The sequence below is a fragment of the Puma concolor genome, chromosome A3 (assembly GCF_028749965.1).
Source record: "Puma concolor isolate L17-30 chromosome A3, mPumCon1.1.hap2, whole genome shotgun sequence".
In the NCBI taxonomy this organism is placed as follows: Eukaryota; Metazoa; Chordata; class Mammalia; order Carnivora; family Felidae; genus Puma; species Puma concolor.
The window spans coordinates 113,363,662-113,390,896 of NC_141669.1; the positions used below are offsets into that span (position 1 = coordinate 113,363,662).

At 53.8% G+C, this 27,235-nt stretch overlaps 2 protein-coding genes across 6 annotated transcripts in view; one reads left to right on the forward strand and one right to left on the reverse strand.

The window, feature by feature from the left end:
* FAM110A (family with sequence similarity 110 member A) overlaps positions 1-27,235 on the reverse strand; it is a 138,142-nt gene that overhangs the window by 22,143 nt on the left and 88,764 nt on the right. Inside the window, exon 1 of one of the 3 annotated variants that reach the window (XM_086701890.1) lies at positions 6,530-6,651. The exons of the other annotated variants lie outside the window; for them this stretch is intronic. The gene's annotated coding sequence lies outside the window, so the exon portion shown is untranslated. Of the gene's footprint in view, positions 1-6,529; positions 6,652-27,235 lie in introns of those variants that run through there. 3 annotated transcript variants of the gene reach the window in all.
* On the forward strand, positions 6,028-22,934 carry SLC52A3 (solute carrier family 52 member 3). Of its 3 annotated transcripts, none has more exons than XM_086701884.1 (6): positions 6,028-6,160; positions 11,798-11,894; positions 16,948-17,573; positions 18,602-19,110; positions 20,786-20,909; positions 21,415-22,934. In XM_086701884.1, the coding sequence occupies exons 3-6, from the start codon at positions 17,007-17,009 to the stop codon at positions 21,625-21,627; spliced, it is 1,413 nt and encodes a 470-aa protein (XP_086558010.1). In that variant the 5' UTR covers positions 6,028-6,160; positions 11,798-11,894; positions 16,948-17,006; the 3' UTR covers positions 21,628-22,934. The 3 variants fall into 3 exon arrangements, with proteins under 3 accessions (XP_086558010.1, XP_086558009.1, XP_086558008.1); XM_086701883.1 differs by lacking the exon at positions 6,028-6,160 and adding an exon at positions 11,201-11,253; XM_086701882.1 differs by lacking the exon at positions 6,028-6,160 and having other exon boundaries at positions 11,422-11,894.

The window sequence follows — 27,235 nt, forward strand, 5'->3', positions numbered from 1 at the left end:
TCTGCCTGTGACACGTGGCGGGAACCAAGACCCAGGAGGAGGTTGACTGGCCCGGATCGCATCAAGCAGGTGGCAGAAACAGGAGGACACTAGTGCTGCTCAGGACAGATGGCAGAGGCTGGGAGGAGAGGCTTGGGTCCCCTTAGGGTTAGGGGGCTGTCCCCTCCCCCCACTCTTGGGTCTGCGCTAATGGAGCTGCCCCAGGTCAGAGGCTGGGCCTGACAGATGGGATTCTACAGGGGAAAAAAGGTTCAGAGGGTGAGGGGCCTTTGTCCCAACCCCAGATGGCAGGGCCAGGCCAGAGGCAGGTGGAGAAGTAGGGCCCCTCCTGAACTGGAAGGTCGTGGCCCAGAGACAGAATCTTTGTGGAAACGTAACACCCAAGCCCCTCCACCCAAGGGACTGGTGCAGGCCTTTCCAGCTTTCAACAAGACCCCTCCACTCCACATGCAAATCAAATGCAAATGAGCCTGCAGCCACTGCGCAAACCCCGCCTTCCTTTCCCTCTTGCTGAGGTCCACCCCACAGGTCCAGACACCCACGGATGTCCAGACACCCGAAGCCCCAGGCCCATCCTCAGCACACGCTCAGACCCCTCACACCAGGATTGGGCATGAAATGGGCTCAGCTGACCCATCTCTGCCTGGAGGCTGCGTCAGACCTGGGCCACTCCTGCTGTCTCTCCCCCTATCCGTCCTCCCCCGCGCTCAGGCAGATCTTTTAACACCATAAATCAGTATTGCAAAGCTAGAGTGATCAAACCAGTCTGATACCGGTATAAAAACAATCAAGGGCCCAGAAATAAATCCACGCAAATATGGCCAAATGATATTTGACAAAAGAGCCAGGGATACGCAATGAGAAAAGACAGTCTCTTCAACAAATGGTGCGGGAAAACTGAATATTCACATGCAACGCATGAAATTAGACCACTCGCCTTACACCACTCACAAAAATTAACTGGAAATTGATTAAAGGCTTAAACCTAGGACCTGAAACCATAAAACTCCTAGAAGGAAACACAGGGGAAAACTCCTTGACATTGGTCTTGGCAATGATTATTCAGATATGACAACAGGGGCGTCTGGGTGACTCAGTCGGTTAAGCGTCCAGCTCTTGATTTCGGCTCAGGTCATGATCTCGAGGTTTGTGAGTTCGAGCCTCAGGTCGGGCTCCATGCTGACAGCGTGGAGCCTGCTTGGGATTCTCTCTTGTGCTCTCTCTCTCTCTCTGCCCCTCCCCTGCTCATGCTCACTCTTTCTCTCAAAATAAATAAATAAACTTAACAAAACAGATGTGACAACAAAAACACAGGCAACAAAAGCAAAAATCAACAAATAAGGACCACGTCCAACTAAAAAGCATCTACAAAGCAAAAGAGAAAACCAACACAATGAAAAGGCAGCAGCTCAAGTGTCCATCGATAGGCGAATGGATAAAGACGTGGGCTATATATACAATGGAATATTAGCCATAAAAAAAGAATTAAATCTTGCCATTTGCAACGACACGCACAGAGCTAGACAGTATAATGTTAAGCAAAAAAGTCAGAAAAAGACAAATACCATTGAGTTTACGTGTGGAATTGAAGAAACAAAACAAAGGAGCAAAGGGAAAAATAGAGAGAGGCAAACCAAGAAACAGACTCTTGACTATAGAGAACAAACTGATGGTTACCAGAGGGAAGGGGGTAGGGGAATGGGGGACCTAGGGGCTGGGGATTAAGGAGCACACTTGGGATGAGGACCGGGTGTTGTATGGACGTGTTGAATCGCTATATTGCACACCTGAAACTAACACAGCACTGTATGTTAACTAACTGGAATTAATAATAATAATAAATAAAATAAAGTAAAAATAATAAAATGAAAAGGCAGCCTTTGGGATGGGAGAAAATATTTGTAAACACGTATCTGATAAAGGGTTAATATCCAAAAAAACATAAAGAACTCCTACAACACAATAGCAAACAAAAAAATCCAATTGAAAAATACACAGAGTAGGGGCGCCTACGTGGCTGAGTCGGTTAGGCATCCGACTTCTGCTCAGGTTATGATCTCGCGGTCCGTGAGTTCGAGCCCCGCGTCGGGCTCTGTGCTGACAGCTCAGAGCCTGGAGCCTGCTTCGGGTTCTGTGTCTCCCTCTCTCTCTGCTCCTCCCTTGCTCTCGCTCTCTCTCTCTCTCTCTCTCCAAAATAAATAAACACTAAAAAAAAAGAGTATCTGTGTAGACATTTTTCCAAAGAAGACACCCAGTTGGCCAACAAGTACATGAAAAGGTGCTCAACCATCACTCATCATCAGGCAACCGCAAGTCAAAACCACAATGAGATATCACCGCACACCCGTCGAAACAGCTATTACCAAAAAGACAAGAGACATCAAACGCTGGCACGGCTGTGGAGAAACGGGAACCTTTGCGGGCTGCTGGTGCAATTATAAATCGGTGCGAGCCACTATGGAAAACAGCGCGGAGGTTCCTTTTCTGCCAAAAACAGAACCAGCACATGCCCCAGCTGTGTCACCTCCTGGCGTGTGGCCGAAGAACATGAAATCAGAAGCTCAAAGACCTATCGGCACCCCCAACGTTCACGGAAGCACGACTTACAAAAGCCATGGAAGCCGTGGGAGCCACGGAAGACACGGAAACAACCTAAGTGCCAGCGACTGACAAATGGGTGACGAAAACGTGAGAAGGAAAGAGACAGAATGCAATATTACTCAGCCCTAGGAAGAAGGAAGGCCCGCCATGTGTGACAACAGGGATGAACCAGAAGGTCGTTTGGCTAAGTGAAGTAATTCAGACAGAGAAAGACCGTGGGTGATCTCGCTTATAGGAGGAAAAGGGGGGAGAGGTTGGGCAAAGGGACCAGCACTGGGACGTCCCCCAGTGCTTCCCCGGCCAGCTCCTCGTCACCCACGCCTCCGGCTCTGAGACGTGGTACCTTCACAGCCGGGCCCTCGAACACCCCTCCAACAGCTCTGGTTTGCCTCACTCGCCGTGCGTTAATCACCTGAGATTATTTTATGTATTTGTTTTCTTGGTTTTGCTCGCCTCGGTTCCACAAGGGCAGGGGGCCTGGCCTGTATCTCCCATGCCTAGAACACCGCCTGGCACATAGTAGGGGCTCCATAAATATTTGTGAGCGAAGGGAGGGGGGTGGGAAGGAGAGGAAGGAAGGACCGAACGCCCCCACCGAGGCCCCCCGAAAGAGGCAGACAGATTGGAGCGGAAAATGTGACAATAACCATTTGTTCACTCGACTAAGTTACGGTGCGGGCCAGGCACTGACATAGGGGCTGGGGACACTGTGGTGAACAAGACAAATTGCCTCAGCTTTCCAGGCCCACGGCTGGTGGGGGAGACTGAGAAGCCACAGGGGTCACTGTTCTGAGTCATCTGTGAGGTCCCGATGAGGGGCCCTGAACCCAAGCCGGGGGTCAGGGCAGGCTTCTAGGAGGAGGCGGCCTCTGGGTTGAAACCCAAAGAGTGAGCAGTGGGGAACTCACCAGAAAACAGGAGGAGGACAGAAAGAGATTGGAGGTGGGAAGCCGGGTCACAGAGGTCACACAGGCCCTGGAGGGGTGGTGGGGTGGTGGGGAGCGAAGCAGGGGCCCTGTCGTGGCATTACTGCTTACCCCGTTTTACAGACAGAAACACAAGAGACCCAAATCAGAGCGAGGACAGGCCCACACCGTCCGGGCTCCCTGTCCAGCGCTCTTCCCACTGCATCAGTGTGGGAATATCAGTTTCTTCCCTGGAACCTTCTGGAGCCTTGGGAAGGGGCCACTCTCCTGTCCGGCCCCATGCCTCCCTACCAGCCCTTTGAGAGAAATATTAATATTTTGGAGTGAAACCACGCTCCTTTGTTATACAAGGAAGTGGCCTTCTTTTTTTAGAGATGCAGACTAAAGTGTTGGAGGTGATGATTCATGATCTCTATAATTCACATTAAACCACCTCGAAAAGAAATGGAGGAAGCATTATGGAAAATGCCAGAGTTCATCTGGATGTCGGATATACAGTTCATAATGTTATCCTCTGTTTTTCTGTGTGTCTAAAATTACTCGACGTAGTTCAGCGTAAACCACTGAAAGAAAAACACGAGGGCAGACCCTGGGTGGGGCCACAGCTGTGAACGTGACTTGAGAAGGCTGGAAGGCAAGCTAGGAGAACATTCTGGACTGGGAAAACCAGGTCTGTGTGTGGGCCCCTGGGCAGTCCCTCCCCATGTGGGGCCCCTTTCCCTGGGACACCCTGAGTCTCTGCCCCAGTGCTGCGTCTGGTGTTCTCATGGATTCGGCCACTGGGGGCTCTGCGCCCCTTCCCCAGGACACCGACTCTCAGGTTGCGGGCCAGGCAGGAGGCCAACGGCTTCGCTGTCCCCGAGCCCCGAGAGGCCAGACCAGTCTGCCAGTGTCTGGACTGGGGAATGGACAGAAGGACGCAGCCCCATCTCACCCTTTCGATCTGGGCCTAGGCACCTGCTCTCTTGCACCATCTACCCCATTGGACTGGCTGGGAAACTGAGGCCCAGGCCTGACCTGGGTCCCCTGCTTTGGGGACCTGTACTCTTCTTAAGGACCCAAGACATATAATCCTACAGAAGGAAGAGGGCAGAGGAGCAGGCCCAGTGCACCAAAAGAGTCAGAAGCTGATGTCTGGCCCTCAGCAAGTCAGGGTCAGAGGCAGAGGGCAGGGGACGCGTCCCCAGCAGCGTGAGGTCCCTGTGTGAGGAAGTCAGTGCAGGCCGGGAGCCTCCAGCCCCTGTGGAGAGGGCTCTCCCGTCCCTAGCTGTGCCCCCTGCATCAGTACGGCCCCAGTCTCCCCAGCTCGGGGCCAGGGGATCCTCTCTCCCTGTTCAAGCAGGAACCTCAATGTCCCTGTCAGCCTGTCCCTCTCACTCACCCCCAAACCAGCGAAGTGCTCTCAAGACCTCCCCTTCCATTCAGCCAGTGAACAAATATCTTCCAAGTTCCTTCCACATGCCAGGCACAAATTAGGCACCAGGACCTCCACTGTGAACAAAACAGACACAGTCCCTCCCCCCTCCCCACCCCCCCCAACCCCCCCCACTGCTGAGCTGACACTGGTGGGAAACAGACACAAAGCAAGATGAGTCAACGAACACATAACACACCATCAAGGGCACAGTTAGCAAAGCTATCGAGGCACGAGGAGCTAGAGAGTGGTGGTGACCAGACAATTCTAATTTAGGGTCACCTCTGAAGGGTGAGATTGAGCAGACACCTGAATAAAGTGAGGGAGGGGCCATGGGGCTACCTGGGGAAAGAGGGCAAGTGCAAAGGCCCTGAGGCAGGGAATAGGTTTGCCACCTGAAGGGTTGGCAAGAAGACCAGTGTGGCTGGAGTGGAGAGTGCCAGCGAAGAGATACTGCGACAGCCACGCAGGACACGAAGGGGCTGGATGGGGGCGGTGGCAGTGGAGGGGTACAGAGTGGCCCGATTCTGGATCTGCTAAGGGATCAGTATGTGCCGTGTGGGAGCAAAAAGGAGTTGGGAGAGAAGATAGCACCTCCATTTTAGAGACCATGCTCCTTGCGGTATCCCCAGCGCAGGGAACAGAGCCGATCTCAATCAGCAGTTACTGAAAGAGAAAAAGCAAATAAAGGGAGAAAGAATCTCAGCCCGCCCACTCCTTCTGGCCTCCCAGCTATCGTTTTCCAGAACTGAAGGCGTCTTTCAGGGACTCCCCCATACCCTCCCACAGGATGCTGGGAGGCCATCCTCGGTATTCCTAGTTCCTAGGAATCATCATGCTGCCTTGGCTTGAAGACATTCCAGGTCGAGGCACTCCCCAAGTCCCCAGATTAGCTCATGCCGTCCCTGCTTACTGGATAGGGACTCTCTACTCCACCCGGGCTGGAATTTCCACCATCCTTCACTCCTGGAATCCTGCCCTGAGCACCTTCCAGAAATCTGTTACCAAGAAAGCATCTGTCACACATACCTCTCCCAGCCCAGTGACTCCGGCTTGAGTAAAGGGCACGCTCACCTATGTGTCCCCATTCAGATGCCACCACAATTTCCTCCACTTGGGTGCTCCCTGTTCTTCACACAGGACAGAGCCGAGGAGAGAGAAAAGAGGTCCCAGATGTGCTCTGAGAACAGAGGAGGCCGTCACCTCCCTTGAGCTGCAGGTAAGACCTCTATTAATGCAACACAAAATGGCATTCGAGGTTTCTTTCAGTTCTTTTTCTTCATTTTTCTTTTTTTAAAGTAATTTTTTAATGTTCGGTTACACAACTAACAGGGTTTAGACCCCTAGAAAGTTAAAATATTTCAGTTAAAGCTAAACTCCTCTTTGATCACCCCCCATCACCCTTCCCATTCCCTGACCCCCTCCACACACACACCATTCCAAAGGCAACCATTGCTGCCAATTTGAAATTCATGCTTCTAGATTTTTTCCTATGGATGTATATGTGATAAACACCACACACACACACCCCTAATGAATATGTGGCATTTATCTGTGGAAAAAATTTTTTCCACAGATGGAATCATACCGTATTTATCCTGTGGCTTTTTTCTCCGCTCTGTTCTGGGCTCTTGAATTCAATTCACAGATAAGAGATCGTATTCACTCTGATGGGGCTGCGCCACGCGACTGGCCCTTATAGACAGCAGATTGCTTTAGAGGCACTCTCAGAAGCTCCTCTCTCTAATCCCCTCGAAGCCTACGTCTCCTTTCCCCCCACTCTCCTTCCTTCCACCTCCCCGGCACGTACGCCCCGCGCACCCCCCAGAGAGAAGGTCCTAATTCCTCAGATGCCCCAGGAAGGTTCCTCCTCGGAGGTTGTAGCACCCTGCGCCCTCTGGTGGCCCCCGTGGGTAACTGCAGCGGCGCCTCCAACCCCCTCATCCATTCACCCCACGAACCGGTTCTGGAAGTCCTGCCCACCCACCACCTAGGCGTAAACCTACCCGGGCCTGCCCTGGGGGCCCGGTGGCGGATTAGCTGATCTCCGCTCTGGAAAGGCTCCTCGTGGAATGTGAGCGCCCTTGTGACCTCCCAGAAGAATGTACACGTTTGACGAGCCCCGGAGGGCAGCTCTTTGTGGGAAACTCGTGGTCCTCGTGCAGCGCCTTTGGAAGGCAATGAACTGGACGATCTCTCTCTGAGCACGTTGTAGTTCACTGCTGGGAGCGGATTCTGCAGGTATTGCCAGTGTTTGCGGCCGCAGCAAACGACAGGGGCCCGGCAACGGGGGTGGGCCAAATTCGTCCTGGGGCGGTCGGGTAATGGAACACCTGTAGGCCTGTCCTTCCCCAGCCTGGGACTCTGTCCCCCTCAGGGTGCCTCTGCTGGCTGCCCCCACTCTGAAGCCTGACCGCATTTGCCACTCCGGGTTCCCCTCGCCCTCTTTTTTTTCCTACGGACTAACACACTAACTAATGTCCTCACTTCCTACATGTAACGTCCCTTCGCTTCACTAGAAGGTCAGCTCTCCAAAGACCAGGGCTTCGTCTGTCTCCTCTGTTCAATTTTATGTCCCAAGCATCTCTCCCAGTGCCTGACATTGTTGGTGTAACCGAATGAGGGAACGAGGGCCCCGTGGGTCCCCAAGCCGAACACGGAGACCGGGTTTGCAGTGAAGATTTTAATTTGCAAGGCCACCTAACGGGGAGATGGGGGTGGGGGTGGGATCTCAAATCTGCCTGACCCTGAAAAAGGGGTCTTGAGGCTTTCCCGGATTTTAGGGAGAGCATGCACCAATGTGATTGGAAGCCACAAAGGGGGAGGTGAAGTTGAGGGCGTTGTTGATCCGCGCAGGCGCAGTCCATCAGGACGCTCCATAGGTCGCGGGCCGCTCAGCGCGTGGAAAGCCACTTACACAAATGTCTCGTGAGTTGCGCATCAGAAAGAGTTCATCTATGAGAGACGGTGACAAGGCCCCATGATATATTCCCTAGGCTAATTGCCCTTTAGAAGCAGGCAGTCTGTTGTGGAAAGAAACAGGCTTTGGGTTACAGTTCGCTTCCCTCTAGCTACTCTGAACGCAGGACAATAACTTAGCCTTGTTTTCAGATCAGAAGCGGAGACTTTATTGGAAAGCGCCGGTTTCACTGGCACTTAATAAAAGTTGCTCAGTGACTGAAGCCACTGAATGAGGGTCTGGAGGTGCAGGCTATAGCAAGATCTCTGAGACACTTGGTAGAAAAGGCAAGCCTCAGAAAGCAGTCGGCCGTATGCCCCACTCTGTAAAGAATGCGGGTGGGACGTTTTCCCGTAAACCTAAAATTTCTCCCACAAAAGATACTACCAGTCTTTTTGTTTTTTTTAAGTTTACGTATTTATTTTGAGAGGAAGAGAGTGGGGAGGGGCAGAGAAGGAGAGACAGAATCTCAAGTAGGCTCCACACTGTCAGCACAGAGCCCAACAGGGGGTCGAACTCACCAACCGTGAGATCGTGACCTGAGCCGAAGTCGGAAGCACAACTGACTGAGCCACCCAGGTGCCCCGATAATAGTAAGTCTTTTTTTTTTTTTTTTAAGTTTGTTTATTTTTGAGAGAGAGGGAGAGCGCGTGCACGCATGCGTGGGGGAGGGGCAGAGAGAGAGGAAGACACAGAATCCGAAGCAGGAGCCAGGCTCTGAGCCGTCAGCACAGAGCCCGACCCCGGGCTCAATCTCACAAACCACCAGATCATGACCTGAGCTGAAGTCGGATGCTAAACTGACTGAGCCACCCAGGCGCCCCAATAACAGTCTTAATTAAACAACCGAAGCTGTAAAAATATCTGGAGATGACAAGGAAAGGGAGAATATTTTGGTTGAGGTTCATCCATTCGTGCACGTGAAAGAGGGGCTTCAGTTGTCTCCGTCCTGACCTCAGACTTTTCACTAGGGTTCTTTCCAGCTGGTCTCTGCCAGGTGGGCAGAGCATCCCCTGCTGGGAACAGAAACTGTCCCCTCCAGCCACAAGGACACCCTGAGCTAGCAGGAGGAGGAGCGATTTGACCTTCACTGCCCACCTGCAGGGACCCACCCCCTTTGTCCGGCACCTTCCTCATATAGACCTGGAAGTATTTTCGGCACTTTGGAAACTGTCTCTGACACATTCGTCCTCTGTCTTTCCGGTGTTGGCCTTGCTGAAATCAGTTCCTTTCTTGTTTCACCTCTACTCGTCTCTCTGCCTCTGGATTTTATCAACAGCCCGTGTGGCAGAACCGGATCTGTTTTGCACCCCCGTGCCCTGGCTACATATGCAACAAACATTTATTAAGCTCCCAATGTATAGTGGTTATATTAGAAACAGATATCTGGAAAGGTTTCTTTGGAGGAGGTAACATTTGAGATTGGCTTTGAAATTACAGATAGGATTGTGCCAGAGATGGGACAGAAAGGGTATTCTAAGAAGAATTCATATGGAAATTTTGGTGGCTTTGATGTACTATAAATACTTAGAGAATGGTAAGCAGTTCTGGCTACATATAAGAAAGAACAAGGATAAAATTGTCAAGGTTTATTGGTCCCAGCTGAGAAGGGACAGAAATGTGAGGCTTAGGCATTTTTCTTAATTTAGCGAGCAAGAGGGGAGTCCTTGAGGGTTGATCATATAGACATTTAAAAAAATTTTTTTTACACTTATTTATTGTTGAGAGACAGAGCACAAGCAGGGGAGGGGCAGAGAGAAGGAGACACAGAATCTGAAGCAGGCTCCAGGCTCTGAGCCGCCAGCACAGAGCCCGAGGCGGGGCTCGAACTCACAGACCGCGAGATCGCGACCTGAGCGGAAGTCGGACGCTTAAACCGACTGAGCCACCCAGGCGCCCCTGAAGATATTTTTAAAACTTTTTTTTTTTCAAAGTTTTTTATTTATTTTTGGGACAGAGAGAGACAGAGCATGAACGGGGGAGGGGCAGAGAGAGAGGGAGACACAGAATCGGAAGCAGGCTCCAGGCTCCGAGCCATCGGCCCAGAGCCTGACGCGGGGCTCGAACTCACGGACCGCGAGATCGTGACCTGGCTGAAGTCGGACGCTTAACCGACTGCGCCACCCAGGCGCCCCTGAAGATATTTTTAAATGGAAAACAAAAATACCCTAAGAGGCCCCGGTGAGGTGGCAGGAAGTGAAACCACACCAGCAGGGATGCGGATCCAACTGAGAGTCAGAAAGGAGCATGAGAGGAGGGGACAGGAGCAGCGTCCCGGTGGAGGCCCCCCAGGAAGCACATTCTTGTGTCCTCGCAACCCAAATGGTTCCTTAGCCCCTGCCAGCCGAGAGGGAGGGGGTCTGCTCCCAAGCTTTTTGCCTCCCAAGCTTTTGCCTGGAGAGTGATTGCTCTCTTGAGCAACTGAATGTCTCCGAGAACACGGCAGAAAGCAGGTCAGAATTCCCAGCAGAAGTCAACAGGCAATGAACAAATGTACAAGCCCCAAGCCCTGGGCGATACGTTCCCCACCCCACCCGGCCCCACCCCCCACTCCAGCCACCGGCCGTGTGAGTTGGGTTCGAATATGACCTCACGCTTACCAGCCAGGACACCTTGAGCCAGTCGCTGAACCTCTTTGGAGTCTCAGCTTCCCCACCTGTAAAGTAGGAAATACAAGCACTGCCTGCCCGCGACCTCGGATCCCTGAAAGGTTTCATCAGATATGAACGACTGCAAAATGGCAGAGCGGTTATTTGTCGGTCGTTATTTTGCCGCGGCTCTTGACTTCTCGGGGCCTCTGTTTCCTCATCTGTAAAGTGGGATTGCGATAGTAGCCCCCCCCCCCCCCAAAGGCTGTGAAGAGTAGATACACGGATTCATGTCAAGCTCGGTGCCTGGCACACACTGCCTGTCAGGATTTCTGCCCCATGAGGAGGGCGCTGTTAACACCCCCACTTTCCAAGTGATTTGCTGAAACTCCACTATTCGCACCAGGAGTTTGGGCTCCAGGGAGCCCTGCCCCTGGAGTGACAGGAATTACGGTGGCCCTGGGGCAAGGCCAGAGGCAGCCTGGGCAGGTCTTCTGCCTTCTCGGGGTCAACCCTCATAAAATGTGGATGGCGGTAAGCGCCCGAGAATGTGGGCCTTTTGCTGCGCCCGCGGGGTCATCGGGATCTTCGGGATCGGGGTGGCCGGGCCGGGCTCCAGACACACAGTAGGCTCTTGGTGCAGCCGACAGCCCCGCCCCCCGCCCCCCGCCCCTCCCCCTCCGCTGGGCTGGGCGGGGCAGGTTAATACTAACCCGGCCGCCTCCGCCCCTCCCAGGCAGAGTCACTTGGGACCGGGACCTGCAGGTAAGCCGGCAGAAACTGGGCGGCTCGGGCCTCTGAGGGCACGGCTGCCTCTACCGAGGGCCGGCTGACACGGGGCCCTGAGCGGGGGGGGGGGGGCACTTATCTGGGGGACAGCCAGTGGCCTGTAGCTTCCCACCCTCCCAGTTTCAGACTCCTGGGTTGGAGGCCAGAGGGATAGGAGGGACGAAGGGCCCCTCCCTCTGCGGTCCGTCGGAGCCGGGAGCCCAGCTGGGACGCCCGGTGGACTCCAGCCCCCTCCTCCCCGGGCCAAAAGACTGGGCCCCCCCACCGACCTCTGCCCGGCTGCATGAACACGCCGCTGGGGAAGTCTAGACGGCCATTCCTGCCAGGTTGCGCTGGAGCCTCACCAGCCTGGCACGAGGGCTGGGGGTTGGGATGAGCACGGAGGGGAGGCTGCTTGACCAAGGTCAGCCTCGTGGGAGGCCCTGAGGAGGAGGAGGAGGAGGAGGAGGAGGAGGAAGGGAGCTGGAAGTCTCTGCCAGCCGGCCTGCTGGGCTCGCATTATCTCCTCCCTTCCTGTCAGCCAAGACCCGCAGAACAGGCCCATCCCCGCCCCCTTTCTTAGATGGAGAAACCAGGCCCCAGAGAGGGCGAGCAGCTGGCCTGAGGACACACAGCGGGTGAGCACAGGCCCGGACGCCCACCACAACCTGAGATGGGGGGGGGGAACACGGTGTGGGCAAGCACCGCCTCCTCTCTGGGCCTCGGTTTCCCCGCATCTGTGAGATGGGAACATTGAGTTGGAGAAGGCCCAGGGACTCCAAGATGATGAGAGGCGGAGAAGGCCCCTTGATACATGTGGACGTGAGTGAGGGGGTGAGGGCGGTGGCTGAGCCAGGCCAGCGTTCCAGCACACCCTGCTACTTCCCTACTTCCATCGCCTCCCCTCCCGCCCCCTGCCCTCTCCGCCCCACCTCCTCCTTTTGCCCCGCCTCTGTCTCTCTGCCCATTTTGGCTTCTAGCTTTGGTTCTTTCTCTCCCTGCTCTGTCGTCTCAAAGCCATCCTGCTCCAGCCCGGACAACCTCCCCACCTCTCTCATGAGGGCGGGCCGGGCCCCAGGCGGGGGTCACCGAGGACTCTGGGACAACACTGACTCAGACCCCTGTCCAGGAGCGGGTGTAGACCGTGCCCACACTGCCAGCTGGCATGGCCCAGGCCAGCCAGGTCGACTCAACCCGCATGGTTGAGGCAGGCTGTCGACCCAGCCCTTGGCAAACTAGGTGGCCACCTTGGCACTGGGAGAGAGACAGAGGGCCCTGCTCACACAAAGATTATACTACAGTGGGAGAGGTCGGCACTCAAAAGATAAGACACAGATAAATCGTCGCAACTGAACTGAGGAGGGCACAAAGCAGAGAGCCGGGGAGGGTTCGGGACCGGAGCCTCCCGATGGTCAAGGTCGGACAGCGCCTTTCCCTCCTGGTGGGGCAGAGGGTGGCCCAGCCACACACTGAGGGTACACTGGCCCTCCACCCCCACCCCCTGCACACCCCTGGGCCTAGGACTCTCAGCTTCCACTGCAAAACTTTGAAGGAAAGAGACCTCTTCGGGCGGGGGGGGGGGGGGGGGGGGTGCTGTCCTGGCTTCTGTACCTGTGTGCCCACGTGTCATGGAGCGGACTGAGCCTGAAGAGTCTCATTCAAAGCTTTGGGGTTCTGTTCTCCCACAGTCGCTGATGGGGCCCCAGGAAGTATCTAGGCCTTGGAGTCTGTCTCAGGTTCTAACAGGCTGGCACCCCGTTTCTCCCCGGCCCGGCCCACGTGGTGGGGAGGCCCGGGGGTGAGTGTAAAGGGATCCTGCTCAGTGTGGCCCCTGCCACATCTTCACGATCCCCCTGCCTCCGGGGCTCTGCTCAGGCCGTGACGGTCAGATGCGCCTGGGTTCAAACCCCAGCTCCCAGCTGACCTGCTAGGTGACCCCGGGCACATTACTTTGCTCTTCTGAGCCATGGTTAACTCGTTTATGAAATGGGGGTGATCATCCTGCCTACCTCGGGATTGTGGAGAGGATTTGATGGAGAGTGCGTGTAAAGCGCTTGGCCAGTAGATGATGGCTGTTGTTACAGTTCTCATTACTGTTATGATTACTGTCTCTTTTTGCCCGGATTCCTCCACCAGCTTCCTGATAATTAACCTATTTGGCAGGTCTCGTTCCTACGCCTGCCCCGGCCCCACATTACTCTCTTCACAACAGCCAGCGTGATTATGGTAAAACGAAATTACAGCCGGTCCTCCCTCTGCCCAGGAAGGGAGACTTGGGCTCAGAGAAAACACCTAAACTCTTGCCTCCAGGGCCCTGTGTGACCTGCCCATCTCCTCCCACACTGGCCTCCTGGTTCTCCCAACACCAAGAGCTGTTTCTGGGACCTGACAGGTGAGGCCCCACCCCAGGGCCTTTGCACTTGCTGTTCCCGCCCCCTGCACTACTCTCCCCAGGCAGCGCTCACTCTCACATTTCCTTCATGTTCCCCCTGACAATCCCGGATAGGAATGCCGCCCTCCCAGCTCTGCTCCCCTCCCACAGCCCTCATCACTGCTGACTTGCTCAGTGTTTCACAGCAAGTGCCCAGTAAATACTGCTTGAATGAATGCACCCGCACTGCAAGGTCACTATAAGAAAAAGAGAGAAGAGAGATAAGGACTACTTTTAAAAAATTCCCAGCATACTCCCTCTGAGCCACTCCTTAGTACTCTGAAACAACAGGGTACTCTGCACGTGCAGTTCCCTCTGCCTAGGACCTTCTCCCCCACTCCGCCCCTGACTCATTTCACTGATGGCCACATCCCCCATCAGTGTCTCCCAGGTCCAGGAGCATGTGGCACTCCGTATGTGCTGAAAGTAGGCCAGGGCAGGAGAGCCACGCAGGAGATGCGTTCTGATATATTTGATTTTATACCTGTTACATATATTTGAGGATTTTTAAAAAAAAAATTTAAATCCAAGTGAGTCAACACAGTGTGATAATGTTTTCAGGAATAGAATTTTGTGATTTTACACTTAATATTCTACTTTTCATTTAAAAACTATTTAAATATCTGATCCGGCTGGAATTCCTTTTTCAGGCGTCAGGAATAGGAAGTAAGAAAGAGATCTAGCTTTATTTCTTTTTCCCAAAGGAGTACCGTAGCAAGTCAGGTTTTCTGACTGGTTCTATGGAAAACCACAGGCGTGAATGACAGGACAGCTTGCTGAACTCTCGTTATTTTAATAGCTTTTCAGAGGATACAAGTAACCATCTTTCTTTAGCAAATCCACCTCCTCCCTTTAATTATTGACTTCTTCCTCTTTATTAGAAATATCGTTTATTGCCTCCCCTATATCCTTTGTTTATTTTACACTACCTTCTGCGGTCAAGGCCTAGAGCACTGAATCAACACCGCACCGCCGACCGTCGACTGTTTCTGTCCGTTTCTCCTGGCGTGTCTGAGACTCTGGGGGAATGTTACTCAGGATACAGACGTTTGCTACTGTTTTGACTCCGCTATGGAGTGCGGTACCTATCAATATGAAATGACTCAGCGGCTTAATTTATACCCTTGGCATCAAATCCCATATTAAGGCTCTTTGTTTTCTCTCTCTCTCTCTCTTTCTCCCTCCACTCATCCATCTCTTTGCATTTCTCTGGAAGATGTTTGCTCCCGAGTTTACTCGTAACTTGTCAATGCCTCTTTAAGGTGTATTTCAACAACTAATGTTTGGTTTTGGTTTTTGATCAAATCCCCGTTAGGGCAAGACCTGAGCTTCTGAGTTGGGACACTCAGAATAAAGGAGATAAATGTTAGTTTCTGGCTACTATAACCAGTCTGATATATCCTTGAACATCTATGTCTGTCCGCTTGGCCCGTGTTTTGCTATGTATAATGTGAGTAGCTTAAACAACATGAAAGCTTACTTACAATGTAAACGACACTGAACAAACAAAATAGTTCAGTGGCAGGCAGAACAGGACTGGTTCTGCAGCTTTGTGCCACAAAGTCCTGAAGTCTAGTCTCCCTCTAACCCCCACACCATCCCTCTTGGCGCAAAACGGCTGCTGGAGTTCTGGGCATCACACCCGAATTCCAGACAGCAGGATGGAGGAAGAGCGGGAAGGTACACCCCCTCATCTTTAAGGAGACTTCTCAAAGTCCTCACAGCCTCATCGGTCTGGCCTCGATTAGATGGCCATGCACCGCTGCAAGGGAGGCTGGGAAGTATACTCTTGTAGCTTTTTGTCTTTTAATTTCTAACGTTCATTTATTTTTGAGAGAGAGACAGAGTGTGAGCAGGGGAGGGGCAGAGAGAGAGGGAGACCCAGAATCCGAAGCAGGCTCCAGGCTCGGAGCTGTCAGCACAGAGCCCGACGCGGGGCTCGAACCCACGGACCGTGAGATCATGACCTGAGCCGAAGTCGGACGCTCAACCCACTGAGCCACCCAGGCGCCCCTGTACTCTTGTAGCTTGGTGGCTGTTTGCCCAACCGAAAATCTGGTCTCTGTAACAACAAAAGAAGGAAGGAAGAGGGACTCAGGGGAGGCAGCAGCCATTTGCCTTTGGAGTATCCTGCAACCTCTCCCTGTTTGTCTTTCCATATCGGTTCACCGATCGTAGACAGAATTCTGCCTGAGTTGGTGTAGGGCAGCTTTGTCGCAGTGAGATCCTGCCCGTCCTGGACCACATTCTGGTCTCTGGTGGGAGTGAGCGGCCGAGAAGCTGGGCACAACAGACCTGTGAGAGAGGTCCTCTCCAGGCGACAGCTGCCTGGAGCTTGTCTCCGTGGGTCCTCTCGGCTTGCCTCGAGCCAGGCCTGTTCCAGGCTGTTAGGCTGGCCTCAACAGGCGAGAGGCCAGAACTTAAGCCACCTGCCTCAGGCGTCCAGAAAGGAGGTGGCGGGGTGAGACGGAAAGCAGGTCGGACTGCCCTCTGCTCCAGGATTGGCTTCCCTCCGTGGAGGAAGGAAGAAGAGAGTTCATCTGGGGCCCGAGAGTCAGATCTGTGTGTGGGAACCCGGAAAGGAGCCGCTGAGGTGTGGGGAATTTCCCCGGGTGAGGCATGGCCACAGAGATGCTTCTGCCCCTTCTAGAAGAACAAGAAAGACTGACATGTGAAGAGGGAGGGACTGAGGGATCAGGCCTGGGTTCCCATGGGGGTTAGGAGGCCAAGTGCTGCAGGGGACGAGCTCCAAATCCCACCTCCCCGGACCCCGCCCATCCGCAAAAGGAGGTGACTGGCCCAGTCAACATTTCTCTCCGAAATGGTGCCTATGCCCTTACTGGGCCCCAGGCACTGTTTAAGACGCAGTAACTCATTAACATATTTGCATCTCATTCCAAAGATGAGGTCAGGACGGTCACTGTCCTCGATTCCCTTTTTTTTTCTTTTCTCTTTTTCTTTTCTTTCCTTTTTCTTTGAAGAGGGTGCTTGGTTTGTTGTTTGCTTGCTTTGATGCAATAGCTGTGTGATTCAATGTGTCAAACTTCTCTCTGGCCGTCTCTGGAATGACGAGCCACTGTTAGGGAAGCTTTTCCCCTCTGGAAAGGTTAGCCATCAAAGAATGCGTCTGTTTTCCTATCACGAAGAGCCAACTTGTTCAGGAGAAGGGGAAAGATCAGGAAACACCTGGGCTCCACGGCACTGTCTCGTCACCGATGGCGACCCTGACGCCTCGCTCACCTGATGTTTTTCTCTGGCAGCCCCGCCGCAGGCCCATCCGGGAGGTGGCGGCTTCGTTCGGCACGGGGCGGACATCGCCATGCCCCTCCTGATACACCTGCTGGTCTGCACCTTCGGGCTGGGCTCCTGGGTGGCCATCAACGGGCTCTGGGTCGAGCTGCCCCTGCTGGTGACGGAGCTGCCCGAGGGGTGGTATCTCCCCTCCTACCTCACGGTGATCATCCAGCTGGCCAACATCGGCCCCCTCCTGGTCACCCTGCTCCATCACTTCCAGCCTGGCTGCCTCTCGGAGGTGCCCATCATCTTTACCGTGCTGGGCGTGGGCACCGTCACCTGTACCCTCTTCGCCTTCCTCTGGAATGTCACTCCCTGGGTGCTGGACGGCCCCCACAGCATCGCCTTCATGGTCCTCACCTTCTTCCTGGCCCTGGTGGACTGCACCTCGTCGGTCACCTTCCTGCCCTTCATGAGCCGGCTGCCCGCCCACTACCTCACCACCTTCTTCGTGGGCGAAGGGCTCAGCGGCCTCCTGCCTGCGCTGGTGGCTCTAGCCCAGGGCTCGGGTCTCACTACCTGTGTCAATGTCACTAAGCCGTTAGAAACCACCCCAAGCGCCGAGACCACCAGGAAGACTGTCTTCCCCCAGGTACCCGACATTTCCCATGGCCGCGCTCTGTGACTGATCACAGACCAGGCCGCGCGGGGGGGCTCGTGCTTCCTAGATGCTGGGTAGACCGCTGTCCTTGACCCGGCTGCGCTCTCGCATCACCTGCCCCGGGGGAGCTCACTTTCAGAGCGTTTTGCGTTTCCAGCTTGCAAAATTGGGACTGTGAACGTGTATTTCCTCAAAATTCCCCGGGTGATGCTAAGGTATGGCCAGGGCCAAGAACCGTAGGCTTTAGCCACGGCTTCGTGTCGTTTCACATGTCAGACTTTGTTTCCCCCTGGGTCTTAGACACCTCACACGCACCCGGTGTTGCCCAAACCACAGCAGTTCATCACCGGGCGCAGACCAGTGGCCCCAGGCGGCCGTATCCTGCAAGCGTTTGACTTTGACTGTTTGACCTGGTTGAAGACATTTAAACGTTTGAAGTGCCCCACGCGTAAATCTAGATGTCCATAGGTTATCTCTTGAAAAGCGATTTGGCTGTGGGGCGCCAGGCGGGCTCAGTCGGTAGGGCACGCGACTCCTGATCTCCGGGTTGTGAGTTCGAGCCCCACGTTGGGCCTGGAGAGGACTTGAAAGCTTTAAAAGAAAAAGCGAGAGAGGGATTGGGCCACACCAGGCCACCTTCCCACAGGGCGACTTTGGGTGACGCTGCCCCTGCTCAGAACACATCTGTGGCTGGCAGCCCTTGGCAGGCGGTAGTGTGGGAAAAGGTGGAGCTCCTAAGTCAGAAAGAATCAAGTGGACTCACGTGGACTGGTTTTGTCACGCACTCCCTGTGGCCCTCGGGTTAGACAGACCGTTCTGACCCAGGCAAAGGGCTGGTCCCCAGGGAGCCGTCAGACCACGTGAGCATTTATTATCATTACCTTAGGAGTTATGTGTTATGTCATTCATCCCTTATTAACAACGCATGCTATTTATTGTACATTATTATTAACTTTGTCGTTACCTGTGCCCTGACATCCCCCGCGGATCCGGCTGAGCCTTGTTGTGTCTTTCCCCAGGGAGCTAACAGCACTTCTGCGTCCGACCTTGCCGGGACGGCACATTCCGCGGTCCATCTGGAAAGTCGCCACCTGCCGGCCAACTTCTCGCCTTTGGTCTTCTTCCTCCTCCTCTCCTTCATGATGGCCTGCTGCCTGGCCGCGTTCTTTGTCCTCCAGCGGCAGCCCAGACCCAGGGAATCTTCCGTAGAAGACCTCCTCACCTCCCAGGTCACCCTCCACTCCATCCGGCCACGGGAAGGGGAGGACCCGGGCCCCCCAGGGCCAAGGGACAACAGCAGCAAGGCCCAGGGGCATCCAGAGGAGAAAACGGCCCCCCACCACCCCGCCCACCTGACCTTCATCTACATCCTGGTGGCCTTTGTAAACGCGCTCACCAACGGCGTGCTGCCCTCCGTGCAGACCTACTCCTGCCTGTCCTACGGCCCCATCGCCTACCACCTGTCCGCCACCCTCAGCTCCATGGCCAACCCTCTTGCCTGCTTCCTCTCCATGTTCCTGCCTCACAGGTCCGTCCCACCTGGCCCTGGGGAACTCTTGTTGGGGCAGATTTCGTTCCAGAAGTCAGCATTCCAAACCCCACCTATCAGGCTCTACGTGTAGTGGCTAAGAACACGGTTTCTAGGGCTTGACTGCCTGGGTTCAGATCCCAGCTCCGTCACGTCCTAGCTTCTGTGATCCTGGATAAGTCACTCCGCTTCCCTGTGCCTCAAGGGTACTTATCTGGAAAATGGGGGTGATAATAGTTCTACCTCCTAGGGTGGCCGGGAGCATAAGACAAGCTAACTTTGTAAAGATTTTAGAGCAGTGCCTGCACGTGGCAGGTCCAATGTGAGTGCTGACTTGCCTTGACATTGGCCCTTGAGAAGGAATGGGCAGGCGGGAGCTGAGGTTCCCATGTACAAATAGAAGCCCCGGGGCTCAGAGAGAGGGTCTAATTCCCAGGATTTCAGCCCTGTTCTCCTGCCTCCAGCTCCTGCTGGCTCCTTTACAGCTGCAGTTCTGGAAGAATGGCTAGGCAAATTGATAAAATGCAGATTAAGCCAGTCTAGATTGGGGCCTGAGATTGCCAAATTTAGTCCAGCAACCTCGGTGGTTCCACCGTGGGGGGTTCAGACGCCGGTAGGAGACACAGGCTTTGGAGTCAGGGAACTTCAGGGCCCCACAACCTCCCACCCACCACTCCGCCCCGCCCATCCTGGCGGTCCTCTCCGACCTGCTCACACCCACCTCCCTCCGCCCAGGAAGAAGGGAGAATGGGAATAGCGACAGAAAATTAGGTCAGATTGCCAGAGAGCTGAGTGTCCTCCCTTAGGGCTTACAACCGTGGCGGGAGACTGGAGCTTTCTGATGAAGCAGAAGCCACAGATCTGCGGGATGAGAGACACCCAGAATGTTAGAAATACCGAATCTGAAAGCCAGGGGCTCCAAGAATCTTCCAGCAGAAAGTGTCCTCAGAGGCAGGGGCACACCCTCCGCTCTCACTCAGGACCACAGACGGGTGTTGGTGTCGTGAAGAGCGTAGGCAGGGAGGTCGCAGGGGTGACGACCTCAAGCGGAGGACGGTGTCCTCAGTTGTCACACCCGGAGCCTACCTGGAAGGCCACCAGGGCCTCTAGATCAGGCCAACCTCACGCTGTAGACCAGGGTAGATGAAGCCGGAAGGGAAGGGGTCAGCTGAGGTCTCACAACACCCCCCTGCTGTGCCAGTGCTGTGATCAAAGCCACCTTCTAGTCGGCCGCCCGGCTTCCTGGCCGAGGTTGGGAATGTTGCAGGAGGAAATGACAGCAGATAAAATAAGATAAAATACCGGGCGGGGCCCAGGGCCAGGCCCGGCACACTCTGCCCCACAGGCCCCCACAGGCCTGCGACACTCACCTCCTAGGGGAGGAGACGGGCTCAGAGACCAGTCTTCCAGCTCAAGTGGGACATGGGATCCGAATCAGGTCCCTGTAGCACCGGATCCGTTCTGTTCCCCCTGCTGTTAACGTTCAGGGTGACTTAGGCCAGTCTTGCCCCTCAGGAACCTCGCTGACCCACCTGAGCCAGGTGGCCTGGAAGTTTCCACGTGGATCTGACCTCTAACCCCGGAGACGCTCCCCCTCCCCCCCCCCCCCCCGGGGTGGAGGCGGCAGGGGTCAGGCTTGCCATCTCTTCCGTCCTTCTCCCCTCCTCTGCCCTAGGTCTCTGCCATTCCTGGGCGTCCTCACAGTGCTCGGGACTGGCTTCGGGGCCTACAACATGGCCATGGCCGTGATGAGCCCCTGCCCCCTCATGCAGGGCCACTGGAGTGGAGAAGTCCTCATTGTAAGTACCTGGCCTGTGGAGCTGCTCCCCCACCCCCGCCTCACCTAGCCAAGGCCCTTGCCACTGACCAAAGGCTTCGGGCCTGCTCCCCGAGGAAGCCCCAGGTGGTGTTGGGCAGGGGAGGGATGCTTCTCATTTGGGAACAGAGGCTTAGGAAGGTGAGGTGGCTGGTCCAAGGTGACAGTCCAGCCTCTCCCCTGAATGCCGCACCCTTCCCGCCATGTGGACGGCCATGCGTCTGTCAGCAGTGGCCTTCTCCCAGACGCCCTTGACTTGGTTATGGGGGGCATAAAGGCTATTGGGTTCTCCTTTGCCCTGGGCACGTGTGTCAACTCAGGGGGCCCCCTTAGCCCTAGAGGGTCGCCCCCAAAGGCTGTACTCAACTCAGAGGTTATTCCCTGGGGTTCCCTTAGGCCCGCTAGGTCGCCCTACAAGCACCCTTCTCCCCTGGGGCTCACCCCCAAAGCCCCCTTCACTCTGCATCTCCCCTGCCCTGTACCCACAGGTGGCCTCCTGGGTGCTGTTCATCGGCTGCCTGAGCTACGTCAAGGTGATGCTGGGCGTGATCCTGCGCGACCGCAGCCGCAGCGCCCTCTTGTGGTGTGGGGCGGCGGTGCAGCTGGGCTCCCTCCTCGGGGCTGTGCTCATGTTCCCGCTGGTCAACGTGTTCAGGCTCTTCTCCTCCGCCGACTTCTGCAGCCTGCAGTGCCCCACCTAGGACCCCTGGCGCGGTCCGTTACATGACCCTGACCCGCTCCCGTTGCTGACACTGGAAACCTGGGCAAGGCACGCAGCCCAGGCCACAGGGCAAGTGGCAGGGAGCCGGGGGGCAGAGCCCGAGTCCCTACACATCCACGCAGACTCCGCTCCGGAGCGGGGGAGAAAGCCACGGGCCTCCCACGGGGCCTGGAAATGCAAAGCACAGCCCTGCCCCCAGTGCTGGGTCGCGGTGCCCGCAGTTCCGTTTCAGAACTTCCGCGGGCTCTTGAGCGACGGCGGATTTGCAGCACCCGGCCGGAGGCAGGCTCAGGGGTGTCCGAAGGGGAACCGCAGAGAGGGCGAGCCAGCCCTCACAAGCGGTGTGACGTCACTTATTTCTCTGTGCCTCAGTTTCCTAAAATGGGGACCATGATAAATAGCACCTACCTCACAGGCTGAGCACAGGGATAAAGGGAAGAAGCACCCACCATTGGCCATTTCCTGACCTGACGCCCAAGGGAAGTTAAGTGCACATCAACACAACGGAGAAGTGGCCAGGAGGGTTGAGAGACGACCCCTGCCTGGTATCCTTTTTCCTATTATTCTCACAGAGGAGCTTGTAAAAGGACCCCTGGCTAGTGGTGGGATCTTGGGGCATCTTGACTCCCCAGTTCCCAATGTGGATGGACACTGTGCCCCCACACACCCCTTCCCGTCACCGCTCCTGACTCAAGTCCTGCTTCTTGGAAAGCAAGGGACCTTCTGGGAGGCAGAGAGATGGGGGGGGGGGGGGGGGGTTGCCAAACCTCTCAAGTGAGTCCCCTCCCCTCCCCCAGCCACCAAGGCTGAGAACTGGACCCGAGAACCCTGGGAAGCAGCTCTCTCAGCTGGGGAGGAGTGCATCAGCTACCCGATTATTATTTTGTTTTCTTTTTTCTTTTTTTAGAGAGACATTCCCTGCTTTTAAACTAAGATCAGCCCTCTAAAATCAATATAATCAGTTTTCAGTTTTCAGGTCAAGGCTAAGCTCAGAAACGAACAGAATCAAAGGTTTAGAGAACGTCCAGTCCTGGGACTTCTTTCCTTCAGTGGTTTGCTTGCTTGCCACCGGCCCTCCCTTTAATTTATTTTGAATAGATAATACAGTCGCATGTTTCAAAAGTCGGAAAATATAAAATGATGTTCAGCAAAAAAAAACCCATCTCTCCTCTCCTTCATCTGCCCCGGTTCCCCTCAACACACACACGCACACACTTTATTTTCTTTTTCACTCTTACAGAGATTATGCAAATGCAAATACAGACTCTTTTTACAGAAAAAGTGCTAAACTACTGTGTACCTTGTACCTTTCACTCAACAATGAAAATGGAGAGAAGGTTCTGGTTCTTTCCTACGACCACATCATATCCCGTCGTGTGGGGATACCAAATTTATTCAACCAGTCCTCCGTTGAAAGACATTTGAAGGTACTGGAGACAACATTGAAAACAAAATCTCCCACTGCGATGCCTGGGTGGTCCAGTGGGTTGAGGATCTGACTCTTGATTTCAGTTCAGGTCATGATCCCAGGGTCGTGGAATCAAGTCCCACCATTAGGCTCCATGCTGAGTGTGGAGCCTGCTTGAGATTCTCTCTCTCTCTCTCTGCCCCTCTCTCCCACCCATGCACGCTCTCTCGCTCTCTCTCCCTAAAATTGGAATTTTTTTTTTAATTTAAAAATCTCCCACCAATCAGAAAAGCTCTCCACAAAAGCGGCAGAGAAAGAAAACAGTTATATTACTGAATAAGCATTAAACCAGACTGTGGCGCACGTCAGACAATCCGCTGAAGAGATTGCAAAGGCAGGAACCCCACCCTTTTATGACCTCCAGCAGATACGAGCCTACGACCTCCATGTTCTCAGACGATAACTAGTCCTCAAGGAAGGATACTAGATGGCCCCGTTTGTCACAATTCTTCCTGAATTCACCTGGCAATTGGGCTAGCTGTCTTTATCTGCAGGAGAAAGAAATTCCTATCTTGGGGCACCTGGGTGGCTCAGTCGGTTGAGCATCCGACTTCGGCTCAGGTCACGATCTCACAGTTTGTGAGTTCGAGCCCCGCGTCGGGCTCTGTGCTGACAGCTCGGAGCCTGGAGCCTGCTTCGGATTCTGTGTTTCCCTCTCTCCCTGCCCCTCCCCCCCCCTCAAAAAATGGACATTAAAAAAAAATTTTTTTTTTAATTTCTATCTTTACAAGAAGCGACTTTTTGCAACCTGGAGCCCAACGCTGATGTTAGGTTCCTACCCTCCCACAGAGACTGGGTGATGGGACACTGACCTTCTGGATATGCTCTCCCATCCGTAAGAAAAGTGATCCTGGGTGGCAAAACTGACTAGAGACTTATTCAGCTTTTTCAAAGACTTGAGTACACCTAAAAGGAGCAGGGAAAGAATTACAAGTTTTCTAGAGTAAATGCTCTAAGGAAAGGGAGAGGCGGTGTCTCCCTCTTTGGCACGAGGGACAATTATTTGTATATCTGCCCTTACAAGGGCATTCGGGTTGTTTTCAATTGTTGCCTCCCAGAAGGGATGTTGGAATGGATAATGAGCAAGGATAGGATCTCTCCGTGCTGATGCGGAAACACGGTCCAAGATTAATTCCGCACACAGAAAGATGCGGAAGAATGCATAGACTACGGAGTTAGCCACGCTAGTGCGTTCTGTCTGGGACTAGGTGAGGGGGTAAGTGATCTGGCATTTGGAAAAGGCACCTCCATCTGACCCCCCCCCCCCATGGTTTTGCTTTCACCCACCGTTCTTGGAGGTCTTCTGACATTAGCAGCCTTTAAGTGAAGGTGCGTGAGTCAGCTCCCACAGTCTCCTCTGTACGATGGGGACAATGAGAACATCTCTCAACCAGGGTTGAGCCGATAAGTGCACGTGCTTAGCGCCGCACCCGCAAACAGCAAGCACTCAATAAATGCCACTAGAAGCTCCCACTTTCTGAGCACCTGGGTGGCTCAGTCAGTTAAGCGTCCGACTTCCGCTCAGGTCACGATCTCACAACTCCTGAGTTTGAGCCCCGCATCGGGCTCGCTGCTGTCAGTGAGGAGTGCGCTTCGGATCCTCTGTCCCCCATCCCTCTCTGCCCCTCCCCTGCTCATGCACGCTGTCTCTCAAAGATAAAATAAAAACCATTAAAAAAAAAACAAAGTTCCCACTTTCTGAGAACACCTCTGAAGGATCCTGGACGGCCCTTCTGCCCCCGCCCTCCAGGAGCTTAAACTTCGAGGCTGATGGAGTCACCCGACATCTCTGTGGTCCATCCAGGTAAGTTCCCTGAAGAATGAGCTCAGGGCTCTGGGTTCGGCCTGGGGTTGGCGGCAGGTCTGCTTCCCAGAAGATGCCCCTGAGCTGGTATCTCCAGGAGGTTGGAGGGAAGGGGGCAAAGCGAGAATGAGGATGCCTTCCCATGTTTATAGCAGCACTATCAACAATAGCCAAAGTATGGAAAGAGCCAAGTGTCCATTGATGGATGAATGGATAAAGATGTGATACATATATATATATATATATATATATATATATATATATACACAATGGAGTATTACTCGGCAATCAAAAAGAATGAAATCTTGCCATTTGCAACTACATGGATGGAACTAGAGGGTATTATGCTAAGCCAAATTAGTCAGAGGAAGATAAATATATGGCTTCACTCATAGGAGGACTTTAAGACACAGAACAGATGAACACAAGGGAAGGGAAGCAAAAATAATATAAAAACAGGGAGGGGGACAAAACAGAAGAGACTCGTAAATCTGGAGAACAAACTGAGGGTTACGGGAGGGGTTGTGGGAAGGGGGATGGGCTAAATGGGTAAGGGGCACCGGGGAATCGACTCCTGAAATCATTGTGGCACTTGATGTTAACTAACTTGGATGTAAATTTTTAAAAATTAAAAAAAAAAGAAGAAGAAGGAGGATGCCTTCCAGCCAGAGGAAACTGCACTGGCAAAAGCCATGGGGTGCGAGGCTTCAGCCTGCATTCCAGAACTCACAGGGAGGGCAGCCTGGAAATCCCAGGGGCAGCTTGTGGAGGGAGGGACCTTAGAGGCCAAGGTTATGAAGGCACGGAGGGCTGTGTTGGCCTGTGGTACAGCCACTGTGGAAGACACTGTGGGAGTTCCCCCAAAAGTTAAAAACAAATACCAGGGCGCCTCGGTGGCTCAGTCGTTTAAGCGTCTGACTTTGGCTCAGGTCATGATCTCGTGGTTGGTGAGTTCGAGCCCCGCGTCGGGCTCTGTGCGGACAGCTCGGAGCCTGGAGCCTGCTTCAGATTCTGTGTCTCCCTCTCTCTCTGCCCCTCCCCAACTCATGCGCTCTCAAAAATAAATAAAAAACATTAAAAAAAATAAAAATAGAAGTACCCCAAGATCCAGCTTTCCCACTTCTGGGAATATGTCTTAAGGAAATAAAATAATTATATCAAAGAGATATCTGCACCTCCATGTTCATGGCAGCATCATTCACAATAGCTAAGACATGGAAACAACTTCAGTGTCCATTGACACATGAATCAATAAAGAAAATGTATTAGGTATACCCAATGGAATATTTCTTAAGTTTATTTATTGATTTTGAGAGAGACGGAGTGCGACAGGAGAGAGAAAGAATCCCAAGCAGTCTCTGCCCTGTCAGCACAGAGCCGGATGTGGGGCTCGAACCCACGAACCACGAGATCGTGACCTAAGCCGAAGTCAGATGCTTAACTGACTGAGCCACCCAGGCGCCCCTACATGATGGAACATTTATTCAGCCTTTAAGCAAAGCAAATCTTGCCCTGTGTAGCAACACGGATGGGCCTTGAGGGCGTTATGCTAAGTGAAATAAGCCAGACAGAGAAAGACAGATACTGTCTGATCCCCCTTACACGTGGAATCTACAAAAACTGAACTCCCAGAAACTGAGAGTAGACTGGCGGTTGCTGGGGCTGGTGGGGGCAGGGGGAATGAGGATCTGTCGGTCAAAGGGTACAGACTTAACAGTTATAAGACGGATACGTTCTGGGGATGCAATGTTATAGCAGGGTGACTATAGTTAACAACACTGGGCTGTATAGTTGAAAGTCACTAGGAGAGTAGATCGTAAATGTCCCCACCACCCACCCACAGCCACCCCCACACACAAACGGTAACTACTCGAGGTGATGGATGTGTTAGCCGCAAGAGAGTTCCCCAGGATTCAAGGGAAGCCCCAGCTGACAGCCACAAGGCTCTCGATTCTGCCAATGACCTGAATGATCGCAGAAGCAGATTCTTCCCCAGACTTGATTTTAGCCCAGTGGGACCCGTGTCCAACTTCTAACCTACAGAACTGAGATAATACACTGGCATCGTCTTGAAGCTGCTGTTTGAGGTAATTAGTCACAACAGCAGCAGAGAACTGAGACAACCCTGGCTCTTACAGCCCCTTAAGCCTGTCTGGTGCCTTCATGTGCGTTGTGATGGCCACAAGACAGCCCCCCAGTGTCCCCTAGAAAATGGGCCACACGAAGTCAAGGCACAGAACCCTGGTTGGGAATCCGGGGTTCCTTCGAATGAGCTGTCGGCATAAATACTGAAGTCCCACGCTTCGGAGGGATCCT